The sequence below is a fragment of the Salvelinus alpinus genome, chromosome 2 (genome assembly GCF_045679555.1).
Source record: "Salvelinus alpinus chromosome 2, SLU_Salpinus.1, whole genome shotgun sequence".
Lineage (NCBI taxonomy): Eukaryota > Metazoa > Chordata > Actinopteri > Salmoniformes > Salmonidae > Salvelinus > Salvelinus alpinus.
In genome coordinates, this window is record NC_092087.1 from 114825029 (window position 1) to 114842750 (window position 17722).

At 40.1% G+C, this 17722-nt stretch overlaps 3 protein-coding genes across 3 annotated transcripts in view; all 3 read right to left on the bottom strand.

The window, feature by feature from the left end:
• LOC139548133 (zinc finger protein ZFP2-like) overlaps nucleotides 1-17722 on the bottom strand; it is a 176629-nt gene that overhangs the window by 95406 nt on the left and 63501 nt on the right. The window lies entirely within an intron of this gene.
• The window catches only part of LOC139548778 (zinc finger protein ZFP2-like), a 497157-nt gene that overhangs the window by 47526 nt on the left and 431909 nt on the right, over nucleotides 1-17722 (bottom strand). The window lies entirely within an intron of this gene.
• Nucleotides 1306-10649, bottom strand: LOC139548564 (zinc finger protein ZFP2-like). The gene is made up of 2 exons (XM_071358302.1): nucleotides 10082-10649; nucleotides 1306-4750 (listed from the first exon to the last, which is right to left on the bottom strand). Exons 1-2 carry the CDS (start codon nucleotides 10407-10409, stop codon nucleotides 3621-3623), a joined length of 1458 nt encoding a protein of 485 aa, XP_071214403.1. The 5' UTR covers nucleotides 10410-10649; the 3' UTR covers nucleotides 1306-3620.

Below are 17722 nucleotides of genomic sequence, written 5' to 3' on the forward strand. Positions count from 1 at the left end.
TCTGGGGATAAGAGAAGTTGGGGTGAAGTTACCAGGGCCGGTCATAAAGATGGCAAACTTCCTAACATAACTAAGTGGATACGATATACACACTAAAGCTGAAAAATCTATATTTAGCATCAAGTCTACAATATTGTTAGTTTACCTATGATTCATTTTTAATGTATGTTGTTTTTATTGTACATCATTATTTTTTTTATTTTTTTTAAATGTCATGAAAAGCATTATACAAAGTAAATGTATTATTTATTATGGTCTGACATGTCTGCAGAAATGTTGCAATTTTGTAATGTGTTTTGTTTGGTAAATTGTTTTGTAAATATTAATTCACATGTGAGGTGCCACTAAATAAACAATTAATGATTTAAGTCAATATTGTCAATATTGTTATTAAAATATATTAATAATGGAGGGAGGGTGGACAGGGAGTTAAAAAATGAACCCCAAAAGGTTCTTTGATGAACCATGATAAGGGGTTCTTCAATGAACTTATAGGGGTTCCCACAAAAGGTTCTTTGAATAACTTTTAGGGGTTCCCCCGCAGTTTCAATTTGAAGAACACCTAAAGGATACTCCAGGAACCTTTACTTTTTAGAGTGTATATTGATTAAAGTCACCTTGTCTGAGAGACATTTACATAGTTATACACAGCCAAATTTGGGATTACTATTTTGGGATTACGTTTTCAAAGGGAGTCTTTGTTTTTTTTGTCTGAAAGTATTTTCTCAACTGCGATACCAACTCCAGTCAGCAGATGGCGATGTGCGTCTTTCAGGTGATTCTGCCACTGTGACGTATAATCTAGTGGACGGGACGCTTCTTCAACATCAACAGCTAGTCAGCCACCTTGGTTCACTAACTTTATGGATAAAGGTTTATTCAATAAATCTAGCAACTCCTCCCATACTGGGAAAATACAGGAATACACACTCAGAGCCTCCTGACTGGGCCCTGTTTACACCTCCACACAGGAATACACACTCAGAGCCTCCTGACTGGGCCCTGTTTACACCTCCAAGGTGCCCTCCTCACACAGGAATACACACTCAGAGCCTATGAGGATTTTCTAACTACTACACTTTTCGTGTTTCCCTCACCTCTTTAAAAAAAAAAACAAGGTTTGAGATTTTGTATCAACTCGGCCTCTCAGATCAAAGGTGGGTCCATCTGCTCCGTTCCCGAAGTGTGGTCTCCCTGAGATCCCTCGTGCACCATTTACCCAGGAGCGTCACCAAGTGAAGATTAACATCCCCAAATGTGGTTAATTTCTTTCATATCAAATGAGACGAACTTATCACACAAGTCAGAGTTATTCTTAAACTAAATCTTTATTCACTTAATAAAGGAGCAGGTCAATACAATGCACACATATAAAGTGAATCAATTGAGTGCTCTACGATAATGATGGCTGGTCGACAAATCACCCCCAGATGATTTGTTGAGAGCCACAAGACAAAAGTACAAAGGTCTTTTACAGCCAAGATACACCCCTTTCAACCTACATGACCAACAATAGACGTATAGAACGGGTCACAAGGTTAAGACTGGTATGAAAGATACTTATAATTCTCAGTGACAATATCTGCTGTAAAAACAGTACTCTTTGTGTAGAGACCAGGGTCTGGCCCTGGGGTCATCTCTCCCTGGTACCATATAGAACAGAAACATTAACTCATGCTCTGGAATGCGGTCTCTTTAGGTTTAATCACCCAAAAGACATTGTAAATCTCCTGTCAGTGTTTTCTCCCGATGGCCCATCCTCAGTAGAACACACAGACACAATAGTTCTAAGAACCCTCTATTCTGTTGCATAAAACAACCATTTGATCCAATAAAAGTATTATAACATAATGTTGCAGTTTTGCTCTCAGTGTCCACTGAAAGTTGACTAGTAACAACAACTGGGACATAAAAGTCACCCACCATGAGACCCACTAAATCTGCCCAAGAAGAGGCAAACAAAAGAACTGGTGTAACACATACTGACTAACGAGGTGACACCAATCAGTGCCTCCTACGTGCTAACGAGCTATACGTACTAAAGTCCAACCTCAAAACATAAATGGAAAAACGAAAGCCTGGAACACCTTTCCCCTTAAGACAACATATAAATCCTATAATTTTTGTTGGACAAGATTGCTCACCACCAACAGAAATCAACTTCCATTTCATATTATAATTAACTACAATTCTTCCCTTTCTATATAAACATAGTGTCTACTGGCTGTCAACAATTAAAAACAAGAAAAAACACATATTTCTAAATAATAATATACAATCGTATTATTTTTTCTCCTTTTTCATTCTATAGAATCCTAAAACTCACCAGCTTCTAGAACTCTCGTCTTCCTAAAACTCACTATCTTCTAGAACTCTCATCCCCTTGGAACGAGCCCAAACAAAACTCATCTCCAAACCTGACATATAATTTTTTTCTCCTTTTTCATTCTATAGAATCCTAAAACTCAATAGCTTCTAGAACTCTCATCCCCTTGGAACTCAAATCAAATTGTATTTGATGTCATGTATGTCATGTCTGATTTCAAGAGCAAACTCCTGCAATATCTCGATAGGCATGTTGTTGGATCGGGGCCCAGTCCCCAATGTCATGCTCTAGTACATTTGGGTTGGTCTTCTGAGAATGATCCCTGATATTCTAAAAGCAGGATAACAATTTCAATATAATTGTACCCAAAAATGGTCAGTTGGTTGCATAAATAATTATGACTAAATGTTACATGAAGTGTAAATATGAAATATCAAAAGCAAATGTACACACCCCTTTGTTAATATATATTGGCAATAATTCACTTAATGGTGAGGCATGGAATAATAAAACATGTATATTTTGTCAGGCTGAATATATGAGGTGATTTGAGTCATGCTTCTTCAGTAGTGGAATAAAGACAATTAGCACTTGAATGTTGTCAAGAAATACTGGAGTGATGTCAGATTGTTAATAAAAATTGATTATAGACTAATTTATTATACTGCGTCCATGTGTTTAGGCTGCAAGTACCTTGAAATTAAGTTAAGTCATTGAAAAACTACCCAGAATGTTATTTTCAACGTCTTTTCAATGACATTTTGCTAAATGGGAATAGCGCAATTTCAAAACACAGTTTTAACATGTCCAAATCAATAACCAATATGTAGAAACAGTTTGGCATATATTGAAAACATAAACATTTTGAAGTATTGCATTTTGATTCAAGTGGGTCACCAACTTGAATCAAAACTCTTTTTTTGTTAGTCACTTTTTGTTAAATCTCATAAATAGTACTCTTTCAATTCAGAGCAAACGTTTAGGGTGCTCCATTGTGACATCATTAGAATACTGCTCCTACAATGTTAAATCATTCTACATTGTGACATCATTAACATACTCCTACTACAATGTTATAACATTCTACATTGTGACATCATTAGAATACTGCTACTACAATGTTAAAACATTCTACATTGTGACATCATTAACATACTCCTACTACAATGTCAAAACATTCTACATTGTGACATCATTAAAATACTCCTACTACAATGTTAAAACATTCTACATTGTGACATCATTAACATACTCCTACTACAATGTTAAAACATTCTACATTGTGGCATTGATATCATGAAACATGTATTTTCTGATGTTTAGTCAGAGATCTTTTATCAGAGTATCTCATCCCACATTGATTACATCTATGCGGTTTCTCTCCTGTGTGTGTTCTCTGGTGAGATACCAGGCTGCCTAGCTGAGTAAAACTTCTCCCACATTGATCACAGCAATAAGGTTTCTCTCCTATGTGTATTCTCTGGTGTACAGTCAGAAGGCCTAATGAAGAAAAACTCTTCTCACATTGATTACAGCTATAAGGTTTCTCTCCTGTGTGTGTTCTCTGGTGTAATTTCAAGCTGGTTGAATGAGTAAAACTCTTCCCACATTGAGTACAGCTATAAGATTTCTCTCCTGTGTGTATTCTCCGGTGTTTTGTCAGACACCCAGATGTACCAAAACTCTTCCCACATTGATCACAGCTATAGGGTTTCTCTCCTGTGTGTGTTCTCCGGTGTGATGTCAGGCTGGTTGACTGAGTAAAACTCTTTCCACATTGATCACAGCTATAAGATTTCTCTCCTGTGTGTATTCTCTTGTGTATAGTCAGATTGCCAGATGTAGAACATCTCTTCCCACATTGATCACAGCTGTAAGGTTTCTCTCCTGTGTGTATTCTCTGGTGTTTTGTCAGACAGCCAGATGTACCGAAACCCTTTCCACATTGATCACAGCTATATCGTTTCTCTCCTGTGTGTGTTCTCTGGTGTATAGTTAGATAGCTAGATGTAGTAAAACTCTTCCCACATTGACCACAGCTAAAAGGTTTCTCTCCGGTGTGTATTCTCTGGTGTATAGTTAGATGGCCAGATGTAGAACATCTCTTCCCACATTGATCACAGCTGTAAGGTTTCTCTCCTGTGTGTATTCTCTGGTGTATAGTGAGACAGCTTGACTCAACAAAACTCTTCCCACATTGATCAAAGCCATAAGGTTTCTCTCCAGTGGGAATTCTTTGATGTATTTTAATGCCTGATGAGGTGAATCTCTTCCCACAGTCAGAGCAGCATTGAGATTTCTTCCCTGTGGATCTCTGCTGGTGTTTCTGGAGGAGTTCTGATGTGGAGAAACTCTTCTCTGCCGCATCAGCATCATGAGGTTGTTGAGGCTCCCCAGAGGATCCACGATAGTCCCGTCTCTCTCCTGTGTGAACCACAAAGTCAGACGGTTAAAGGCCCACAACAGCAGAAATCCACTGTTAATTTGATGTAAAAGATGATGCCCAGAGCGTACCCATGAAGTTGTACAACAATTGACGCCTGTTGAATTATTTGACAATTAAGACAGTCAAGTTAGCAACAAGTCATATTTTGTCTTGTTATCACATTAGTGGTAACTAGAAATAAGTTATTCAAGTTGTTGAAACTCTAAGCAGTGTACCAGACAACTAATGGTCTCCAATGTAGGCCCTTTTCTGTGTTTGCTAAAATTGCAGCACGAGGGCAATGCACAAACAATTTGAATGCAGAAACACCTCCCTGCTAATGAGGAAACCGATAGTTATGGATGTAGTATATCTGCTAATGAAGAAACCACTAGTTATGGGTGTAGTATATCTGCTAATGAGGAAACCACTAGTTATGGATGTAGTATATCTGGTAATGAGGAAACCACTAGTTATGGATGTAGTATATCTGCTAATGAGGAAACCACTAGTTATGGATGTAGTATATCTGGTAATGAGGAAACCACTAGTTATGGATGTAGTATATCTGCTAATGAGGAAACCACTAGTTATGGATGTAGTATATCTGCCTGGAGCAAAAATGGTGAGCAAAGATTTTAGTTTTTCACAATGTATTCTGAATATTACAGCTGAAGGAAACTCACATTAAGTTCTGTGTCTATTCACTAATTCACCACCGTGGGGGGAAACTCAGGGGAGTTCTCATAGGCTGACAGCAAAAATAACCTTCATTTTCCAGGTTGCTAATGAGTGCATTTCACATTACTTTTGGATTATAATTGTAAGGCTCGCTTGAATGTCCTGGTTAATATGTTTGTGTTATTGTCACAAATCAACTGCTATAAAAAACACTTAACCAGTAAAATGCTCTTTGGCTAACTTTAACATCAGCCATAACTTCACCAAACAATAACATAGACCTACTGTAGGGCCCATAACTTCCCCTAACAATAACACAGACCTACTGTAGTGCCCATAACTTCCCCTAACAATAACATAGACTTACTGTAGGACCCATAACTTCACCTATCAACAACAGACCTAGGATTATAAATTGTTTAATAATTCAGGTGAAACATGGAAACTAAAATGTCTGCCATGACATTTCATAACCAGATAATTTTGTGAATAATCCCACTAGGCTACTCTGTAATGTGTTGTCATTCTAAATGTCCTGAATTAAGGAAAATAGCTCTGTGTGTTGTACAATAGCCTATCCACCAAGGAACAGTTCTCTACACATTATGAGCTAAGTATCTCTGTGTCCAAACAGACTAACGAGAACCTACTGTAAATCAAGCAGACAATAACATTATAAACATCAATTTGTTAGGGATGTTGGATCCAACGTGGAGCACAGCATAACTGTCTTTACCAGAGTAATGAATGAAGAAGCACTCTGGTTGTTGTTGCATGTTGTGATATTTATCATGTGACTGTCATTCAGAAAATGATTTCCTGGATCAGCTGATGATAGTTGAACATGTGACTAACTAAACAGCTACAGTATTAAGAATTATGTGTGATTATTGAAGAACCACATTAATGACAGTATCCATTTGGGTGTTGTCAATAAAGTTAAGGTGACTCTCGGTTACAACCATTGGATTTAGCAAACTCTGAAATTATTTAGGATTTCTGTGCCCATGAAAACGGTTTTCCCAGCGTAACATAAGGAGCCACTAAATGTTACGTAGTTCAAGTGAATTTCAGAATACAAAAAAAACTGTCCGACAGCAAGATCCAGTATTTTAGTTGAAGTTCATCAAATGACAAGCGTAACGTTATGACTATAACCAATGTTCCCTGAAGGAGGGAAACTAGGTACAACATACTATTAAATCCACATGTTATGACTATAACTACTGTTCCCTGAAGGAGGGAAACTAGGTACAACGTACTATTAAATCCACATAGTTATGACTATAACTACTGTTCCCTGAAGGAGGGAAACTAGGTACAACATACTATCAAATCCACATGTTATGACTATAACTACTGTTCCCTGAAGGAGGGAAACTAGGTACAACATACTATTAAATCCACGCCTCGCTGGAAGCCCCGCCTTCCACAGGTGATGAACGTGAGACTCGGATTTATTCCTTAAATTTAATTCAACGACCCAGGAAGTGGCGGGGCCAAACAGGTGTTGTAACTCGTTCATAACTGCCACGAAGATCGGTAGAAATGGTCACTCTGAATGGAAATGGAAAAAGTTAGCCGATTTTACCGGAAACTTCAGGAGCATAACGTCAGAATTTAGGAAGGCCAGCAGCAGGTCGGTTGGTTATTTCCTTCTGGTTATATTGATCTCTGGCTCAGGTCATTTGCGTTCATTATTTAATCAAACGCTTGAAGCATAAGTTCAGTTCAAGTTCTATATAGTTCTATGTGTCTATATGGAAAAATACACGTCATAACATTTCAACCAATCAATTGGTAGAAAGAAAATATATATATATTTTTAAATCTGCGACACCCCAGGACAACATACATGCATTCAGACCGCTTCCCTTTTACCACATTTTGTTACAGCACAGCCTTATGGATTACATTTTTTTTAAATGATCAATCTTCAGACATAATGACATCAGAAAACCACATAATGACATCACAATACCCCATAATGACATCACAATACCCCATAAAAGTGAGAGAAAAAGTTTAGAAATGCATGAATATCAGTAGGTTGTATCTCTATAGGTCATGCAAGTAGGTTACAGTAGGTTGTATCTCTCTAGGTCATGCCAGTAGGTTACAGTAGGTTGTATCTCTCTAGGTCATGCCAGTAGGCTACAATAGGTTGTAACTCTCTAGGTCATGCCAGTAGGCTACAGTAGGTTGTATCTCTCTAGGTCATGCCAGTAGGCTACAGTAGGTTGTATCTCTCTAGGTCATGCCAGTAGGTTACAGTAGGTTGTATCTCTCTAGGTCATGCCAGTAGACTACAGTAGGTTGTATCTCTCTAGGTCATGCCAGTAGGTTACAGTAGGTTGTATCTCTCTAGGTCATGCCAGTAGGCTACAGTAGGTTGTATCTCTCTAGGTCATGCCAGTAGGCTCCAGTAGGTTGTATCTCTCTAGGTCATGCCAGTAGGTTACAGTAGGTTGTAACTCTCTAGGTCATGCCAGTAGGCTACAGTAGGTTGTAACTCTCTAGGTTATGCCAGTAGATTACAGTAGGTTGTATCTCTCTAGGTCAGGGGTGTCAAACTCATTCCATGGAGGGCCTAGTGTCTGCAGGTTTTTGGTTTTTCCTTTCAATAAAGCCCTAGACAACCAGGTGTGGGGAGTTCCTAACTAATTAGTGATGTTAATTCATCAATCAAGTATAAGGGAGGAGCGAAAAAACGCAGACACTCGGCCCCCCCGTGGAATGAGTTTGACACCTGTGCTCTAGGTCATGCCAGTAGACTACAGTAGGTTGTATCTCTCTAGGTTATGCCAGTAGGTTACAGTAGGTTGTATCTCTCTAGGTCATGCCAGTAGGCTACAGTAGGTTGTATCTCTCTAGGTTATGCCAGTAGGCTACAGTAGGTTATATCTCTATAGGTCATGCCAGTAGGCTACAGTAGGTAGTATCTCTCTAGGTCATGCCAGTAGGTTACAGTAGGTTATATCTCTATAGGTCATGCCAGTAGACTACAGTAGGTTGTATCTCTCTAGGTCATGCCAGTAGACTACAGTAGGTTGTATCTCTCTAGGTCAAGCCAGTAGGCTACAGTAGGTTGTAACTCTCTAGGTCATGCCAGTAGGTTACAGTAGGTTGTATCTCTCTAGGTCAAGCCAGTAGGTTACAGTAGGTTGTATCTCTATAGGTCATGCCAGTAGGCTACAGTAGGTAGTATCTCTCTAGGTCATGCCAGTAGGTTACAGTAGGTTATATCTCTATAGGTCATGCCAGTAGACTACAGTAGGTTGTATCTCTCTAGGTCATGCCAGTAGGCTACAGTAGGTTGTATCTCTCTAGGTCATGCCAGTAGGCTACAGTAGGTTGTATCTCTCTAGGTCATACCAGTAGGCTACAGTAGGTTATATCTCTATAGGTCATGCCAGTAGACTACAGTAGGTTGTATCTCTCTAGGTCATGCCAGTTGGTTACAGTAGGTTGTAACTCTCTAGGTCATGCCAGTAGGCTACAGTAGGTTGTATCTCTCTAGGTCATGCCAGTAGGTTACAGTAGGTTGTATCTCTCTAGGTCATGCCAGTAGGCTACAGTTGGTTGTATCCAAGTAAAAAAATTATCAACCCAATGTGGAAAATGTTGAATTTGGTCAACAACAAAATGAATGGCTTATATGCTATGTGAAGTTTACTTGATCTAACAGAAGTTTCGTAATGATTAAGTTGTTATGTGGACACGTGACATACCGACAACTTTGATAAAAACACTATAGGAGTTGTCTCCAGATCGCTATGCATATTCATGCTAATAGCTTAGCATCTCTCTCCATTGAATACAGGCGGTGCATATTCATGCTAGTAGCTTAGCATCTCTCTCCATTGAATACAGGCAGTGCATATTCATGCTAGTAGCTTAGCATCTCTCTCCATTGAATACAGGCGGTGCATATTCATGCTAGTAGCTTAGCATCTCTCTCCATTGAATACAGGCGGTGCATATTCATGCTAGTAGCTTAGCATCTCTCTCCATTGAATACAGGCGGTGCATATTCATGCTAGTAGCTTAGCATCTCTCTCCATTGAATACAGGCGGTGCATATTCATGCTAGTAGCTTAGCATCTCTCTCCATTGAATACAGGCGGTGCATATTCATGCTAGTAGCTTAGCATCTCTCTCCATTGAATACAGGCGGTTGACGACAACAACCATCATAGAATATAAACAATAGATTACAATAATAGGATGTATTCACCAATCCAAAGAAAGGATAGGCGGGAGCTAGACAACCCGCAGTGAAGCTTTGTGGACAACGACTCGCCTTGTTAGGCAGAGAGACATCTTGTCAGTATATCCATAATCTTTGGTGTAGCCAACCCAACTCTCACATGGCACTATTGGGGGGCACGGTGTGTAGTAAAACATCACTACATGAAAATCACTACATGCCATGCCCCCCAGTCTGCGGTCAGCAGATATATATTTGAGAAGGGTCTATGTTAAGTCACTTTTTGGAAACGGAGCAGAGAAAACAAGGGGTAGCTTGCTCTCTACGTCGTCTGATTCTAGACATATCAGTCATCATCCCAGGGCCCTCCGTTGAAGAGGTATTGACGAGCCAACTCTGAAAATCCAAAGTTAAAAACAAAATTCAAGGCGGTACTTACTGGTGTTAATCAGATCTCCTATCTCCACCTCTTCATCTTTCAACGTGACAGTAATCTCCCCTTCCATCTTCACTCCAAAAACTGCATCCTCTTCTTTTACTGTAACATCCTCCTCCTCTTTCACTCTGAACGCGTCTTCCTCTTCTTTCACTGTAATGTCTTTCTCTTCTTCTTTCACTGTAACAGCCTCACCCTCTACTTTTATTTTTACTGTGATATCCTCTTCTTCCTTCTCCTCTTTCACGACAATGTTTAGCCCCAAAGCTTCTTTCTCCGTCCAGCAGTCCGACTCTTCTTTAACGAGAGGGGAGATGTTTAGGGAGCTCATGTTCGGGGATGTTAGCTAGCTAGCTATCATTAGCGACTAGGCTAGTGCTAACTAAACCAGCCAGCTACTATAGCTGACTAATAAAAAATAACGTACTATTAAATGATATAGGTTAACAAGTAGATACGACAGAAGTGTTTCGAAAACACAGTAGCTAATATACACCGAAAGCGTCTAAAGAGCTTGAATCTTTCGGCTATGTTGGCTAGCAAGCTACCGAGGTGGTTGACGAGCTGTTTATGAAGAACCGTCCACTAGATTATACGTCACGCTGGCAGCGTCGCCTGAAAGACGCACATCGCCGTCTGCTGACTGGAGGGGAAACGCAGTTGAGGATCATATTTTATTTTCAGACAAAGATTATTTTAGATGGATTTAATTAAATAATACCATTATATTGAGACATACAAAGACAGGAATGTGTTGATTGATTAGTGCGAATAAAAAATGTTTACCACATATTTAAGGCAGTTTCATTAAGTTATACTACATCTAAATTAGCAGCTAGCTACTGTAGGTCTATACTGCCCCTACATGGTGTAACAATACATCATATAGATGTATATAATGAACAGACTCGGTCTATACTGCTCCTACATGGTGTAACAATACATCATATAGATGTATATAATGAACAGACTAGGTCTATACTGCTCCTACATGGTGTAACAATACATCATGTAGATGTATATAATGAACAGACTAGGTCTATACTGCTCCTACATGGTGTAACAACACATCATATAGATGTATATAATGAACAGACTAGGTCTATACTGCTCCTACATGGTGTAACATTACATCATGTAGATGTATATAGTGAACAGACTAGGTCTATACTGCTCCTACATGGTGTAACAATACATCATGTAGATGTATATAATGAACAGACTAGGTCCATACTGCTGCTACATTTTTGTATTATTATGTGTTATTTATTTCTCGTTTATTTAACCAGGTCGGCCAGTTGAGAACAAGTTCTCATTTACAACTGCAACCTGGCCAAGATAAAACAAAGCAGTTTGACACACACAACAACACAGAGTTACACATGGAGTAAAACAAACATACAGTCAATAATACAGTAGAAAAATATGTCTATATACAATGTGAGCAAGTGAGGTGAGATAAGGGAGGTGAAGGCAAAAAAAGGCCATGGTGGCGAAGTAAATACAATATAGCAAGTAAAACACTGGAATGGTAGATTTGCAGTGGAAGAATGTGCAAAGTAGAGATAGAAATAATGGAGTGCAAAGGAGCTAAATAAATAAATAAATACAGTAGGGAAAGAGATAGTTGTTTGGGCTAAATTATAGATGGGCTATGTACAGGTGCAGTAATCTGTGAGCTGCTCTGACAGCTGGTGCTTAAAGCTAGTGAGGGAGATAAGTGTTTCCAGTTTCAGAGATTTTTGTAGCTCGTTCGTATTAATGCAGATATTATGGACATTTTATTTAAAACATGTAATTAAACTATAATTGTAGCTCCTTTAATTTAGACCCAAAATGTATTTGCTATGTGTGCTATTGCCCGGCTATTAAAAGGAACAGGCGACTATTTGAGACTCAGCCTCAGAAATGTTTGGTCACATGGAATCAAGTGGTCACTAGATGTCTACGGTGCCAAATAGAATTGTAGTTGGGGGTGTTGGGAGTGTTGAGTGTGTTGATATAACGGCAATAATGTCATAATTCCACTTTTAACAACCATCAGAATTTGTTAAAAAAAGGTTATGCCTGAGTGGCACAGCGATCTAAGGTACTAGATCACAGTGTTAGAGGTGTCACTATAGACCCGAGTGGTGCAGCAGTCTAAGGTACTGTATCACAGTGTTAGAGGTGTCACTATAGACCCGAGTGGTGCAGCAGTCTAAGGTACTAGATCACACTGTTAGAGGTGTCACTATAGACCCGAGTGGTGCAGCAGTCTAAGGTACTAGATCACAGTGTTAGAGGTGTCACTATAGACCCGAGTGGTGCAGCAGTCTAAGGTACTAGATCACAGTGTTAGAGGTGTCACTATAGACCCGAGTTGTGCAGCAGTCTAAGGTACTAGATCACAGTGTTAGAGGTGTCACTATAGACCCGAGTGGTGCAGCAGTCTAAGGTACTAGATCACAGTGTTAGAGGTGTCACTATAGACCCGAGTAGTGCAGCGGTCTAAGGTACTAGATCACAGTGTTAGAGGTGTCACTATAGACCCGAGTGGTGCAGCAGTCTAAGGTACTAGATCACAGTGTTCGAGGCGTCACTATAGACCCGAGTGGTGCAGCAGTCTAAGGTACTAGATCACAGTGTTAGAGGTGTCACTATAGACCCGAGTGGTGCAGCAGTCTAAGGTACTAGATCACAGTGTTAGATGCGTCACTATAGACCCGAGTGGTGCAGCGGTCGAAGGTACTGCATCGAAGGGCTAGAGGTGTCACTACAGACCAGGGTTTGATCCCGGGCTGTACCACAACCTGCTGTGATCGGGAGTCCCATAGGGCAGCACACTATAGGCCAAGCGTTGCCCAGGTTAGGGGAGGGTTTGGCCAGGGGGGGGGCTTTACTACTCTAGCGAATCCTTGTGGCGCCTGCAGGCTGACCTCAGGTTAGGGGAGGGTTTGGCCGGGGGGGGGGGCTTTACTACTCTGGCGAATCCTTGTGGCGCCTGCAGGCTGACCTCAGGTTAGGGGAGGGTTTGGCCGGGGGGGGGGCTTTACTACTCTAGCGAATCCTTGTGGCGCCTGCAGGCTGACCTCGGCCGTCAGGTGAACAGTGTTTCCTCCGACATATTGCTGCATCTTCCGGGTTAAGCGGGTAGCTGTTAAGAAGCTCAGTTTCAGAGGACGCATGACTCGACCGTTGATATATATTATATTATTATTATATAATATATAGATATATTCAATATTTGTATTTTTTATTTTACCTTTATTTATACAGGTTTTTCTCATTGAGATAACATCTCTTTTCCAAAAGAGACCTGGTCCAATAGCAGCAGGGGGAACAACGTTTCAGACAAAACAACTTACGTACACAACATTAAACAAAGCTATAAACACAGCACAACAATAACATTTTACGTTAAAAACACGAAAGTCTTGACTAAAAACAGCTGTCCTTAAAACAATTACACTCTTCTATACATCGATCAAGTGTTTAAGCTCCACCAACGAAACTAGATCATCAAATGTTTAAATGTTCAGGAGAGAATTCCAGGACCACGGAGCTGAGTAACAATTTCAACCTGTTCTAATTTTTTGTTAGAAGCAAATGAGAAGGGGACCGTAATTGATATTTATTTACCGACCTGACTAAAAAAGAACAGAGATAAAATGGCATTTTACCCAATATGGCCTTAAATATCAGTGTATACCAGTGTTTAAGCCTACACAAGGTCAATGACGACCAGCCAACAGCACTGGAGACAGCACAATATCGAAATTGTGGAGAAAAAACGGGGGTAAAATTATTTAAAAAATGCCGAAATTGGTTGTTCCCCCACCAACAACATCACTGAGCACCATCACTGTCTTTCCTTCATGGATCTCCTGCATGTTTACATATCTGGCATTACTCATCTCATATGTATATACTGTATTCTATCCTATTCTACTGTATCTTAGTCTATGTATTACTCATCTCATATGTATATACTGTATTCTATTCTACTGTATCTTAGTCTATGTATTACTCATCTCATATGTATATACTGTATTCTATCCTATTCTACTGTATCTTAGTCTATGCATTACTCATCTCATATGTATATACTGTATTCTATCCTATTCTACTGTATCTTAGTCTATGTATTACTCATCTCATATGTATATACTGTATTCTATTCTACTGTATCTTAGTCTATGTATTACTCATCTCATATGTATATACTGTATTCTGTCCTATTCTACTGTATCTTAGTCTATGTATTACTTATCTCATATGTATATACTGTATTCTATCCTATTCTACTGTATCTGTCTTTGCCACTCTGATATTGCGTGTCCATATATTTATATATATATGAGTAACTGGCTTACTGGTGCTCATCCATGCCATCCCTAGGAGGGGTGCGTCACTTGAGTGGGTTGAGTTACTGACGTGATCTTCCTGTCTGGGTTAGCGCCCCTCATTGGGTTGTGCCGTGGAGGAGATCTTTGTGGGCTATACTCGGCCTTGTCTCAGGATGGTAAGTTGGTGGTTGAAGATATTCCTCTAGTGGTGTGGGGACTGTGCTTTGGCAAAGTGGGTGGGGTTATATCCTGCCTGTTTGGCCCTGTCTGGGGGTATCATCGGATGGGGCCACAGTGTCTCCTGAACCCTCCAGTCTCAGCCTCTAGTATTTATGCTGCAGTAGTTTGTGTCGGGGGGCTAGGGTCAGTCTGTTATATCTGGACTATTTCTCCTGTCTTTTCCGGTGTCCTGTGTGAATTTAAGTATGCTATCTCTAATTCTCTCTTTCCTTCTCTCTCTCGGGGGACCTGAGCCCTAGGACCATGCCTCAGGACTACCTGGCATGATGACTCCTTGCTGTCCCCTGGCCGTGCTGCTGCTCCAGTTTCAACTGTTCTGCCTGCGGCTATGGAAACCTGACCTGTTCACCGGACGTGCTACCTGTCCCAGACCAGCGGTTTTCAACTCTCTAGAGACAGCAGGAGCATTTACTCCTGAGGTGCTGACCTGTTGCACCCTCAACAACTACTGTGATTATTATTATTTGACCATGCTGGTCATTTATGAACATCTTGGTCATGTTCTGTTATAATCTCCACCCGGCACAGCCAGAAGAGGACTGGCCACCCCTCATAGCCTGGTTCCTCTTTAGGTTTCTTCCTAGTTTTGGCCTTTCTAGGGAGTTTTTCCAAGCCACCGTGCTTCTACACCTGCATTGCTTGCTGTTTGGGTTTTAGTCTGGGTTTCTATACAGGACTTTGAGATATCAGCTGATGTAAGAAGGGCTATATAAATATAAATACATTTGATTTGATTTATTCTTATTCCATTACTTAGATTTGTGTGTATTAGGTATTTGTGGTGACATTGGTAGATATTACTGCACTGTTGGAGTTAGAAACACAAGCATTTAGTTAGATATTACTGCACTGTTGGAGCTAGGAACACAAGCATTTAGTTAGATATTACTGCACTGTTGGAGCTAGGAACACAAGCATTTAGTTAGGTATTACTGCACTGTTGGAGCTAGGAACACCAGCATTTACTGTTGGAGCTAGGAACACAAGCATTTAGTTAGATATTACTGCACTGTTGGAGCTAGAAACACAAGCATTTAGTTAGATATTACTGCACTGTTGGAGCTAGGAACACAAGCATTTAGTTAGATATTACTGCACTGTTGGAGCTAGGAACACAAGCATTTGGTTAGATATTACTGCACTGTTGGAGCTAGGAACACAAGCATTTGGTTAGATATTACTGCACTGTTGGAGCTAGAAACACAAGCATTTAGTTAGATATTACTGCACTGTTGGAGCTAGAAACACAAGCATTTGGTTAGATATTACTGCACTGTTGGAGCTAGAAACACAAGCATTTAGTTAGATACTACTGCACTGTTGGAGCTAGGAACACAAGCATTTAGTTAGATACTACTGCACTGTTGGAGCTAGGAACACAAGCATTTAGTTAGATACTACTGCACTGTTGGAGCTAGGAACACAAGCATTTGGTTAGATATTACTGCACTGTTGGAGCTAGAAACACAAGCATTTAGTTAGATACTACTGCACTGTTGGAGCTAGGAACACAAGCATTTAGTTAGATATTACTGCACTGTTGGAGCTAGAAACACAAGCATTTAGTTAGATATTACTGCACTGTTGGAGCTAGAAACACAAGCATTTAGTTAGATACTACTGCACTGTTGGAGCTAGGAACACAAGCATTTGGTTAGATATTACTGCACTGTTGGAGCTAGAAACACAAGCATTTAGTTAGATATTACTGCACTGTTGGAGCTAGGAACACCAGCATTTACTGTTGGAGCTAGGAACACAAGCATTTGGTTAGATATTACTGCACTGTTGGAGCTAGAAACACAAGCATTTAGCTACACCCGCAATAACATACATATGTGACAAATAACATTTAAATTATTATGAAGGTCACTTGTGTAAAATGTACTTTTCCCCACTCATCTTTTGACATTGCTGATGCATATTCAGTGGCCTGACTGCATCCAGACTATGTCAAAGGCCCATCCTGTTAGATCTGAACCTAATGCAGCTTGGAGTGATCAGATGTCACATTTAGGTGCCAGGTGTAACTGAAGCCATAGATGCTTCATATCATTTGCTGTGTTTGAGTGTTTTATATAATATGACTAAATGTCTTTCTATGTTACAGGGGCAGTCAAGAAATGGAACGGCAAGGCCACAGAACATGATATAAGCAGAGCTGTGGGAGACCACCTCAAGCCCCTGGTAGAGCCGGGGGTGGTGTTTACCACTCCACCACGCCTTCAGCAGGCTTGAAAAGTGGGATTGAGACTGATTTTCATACCAAGATGGACCAAGAGTCTGTTGATTGGTCGGTCATTGGGTTAATTTGTTTTGCAATATGTTCAAATCAAATCAAGCTTAATTTATACAGCACATTTCAGACATGGATGCAACACAATGGCTTCACAGGAAAAAACAACGAAAATAAAGAGATATTTAGTACAAACTTAAGAGAAAAAACCAGAAGAAAAACTGAAAGACTAATGAGCATTGTAAAGAAATGCCATTGTTTAAAATATTAATTGGATGCAATATCCAACCCAAAATATAACTTGTTTTTTTAGGAGGGGTTCTGAAAGACACTATGGGGGTGTCCTCTGAAAATTGACTAGTAACAACAACTGGGACATAAAAGACAACCACCATGAGACCCACTAAATCTGCCCAATAGGCAAACAAAAGAAAAACTCACAACAAACTTACAGACAGGAAGCAAACCAAAAAGGTGGAGCAACTAAAGGTGTTGACTCTCCACATCTATCAAGACAACTGGAGCACTGGGCCAGACACTCATAAAAATAGAACCTGGACCAGCTCAGGTGAAACACCTTCCCACTAACGAGATGGACAAGCCAGCACAGGTGTAACACATACTGACTGTTCTGTTCTGCCTGCGGCTATGGAACCCTGACCTGTCTACCGGACGTACTACCTGTCCCAGACCTGCTGTTTTCAACTCTCTAGAGACCGCAGGAGCGGTAGAGATACTCTTAATGATCGGCTATGAAAAGCCAACTGACATTTACTCCTGATTATTATTTGACCATGCTGGTCATTTATGAACATTTGAACATCTTGGCCATGTTCTGTT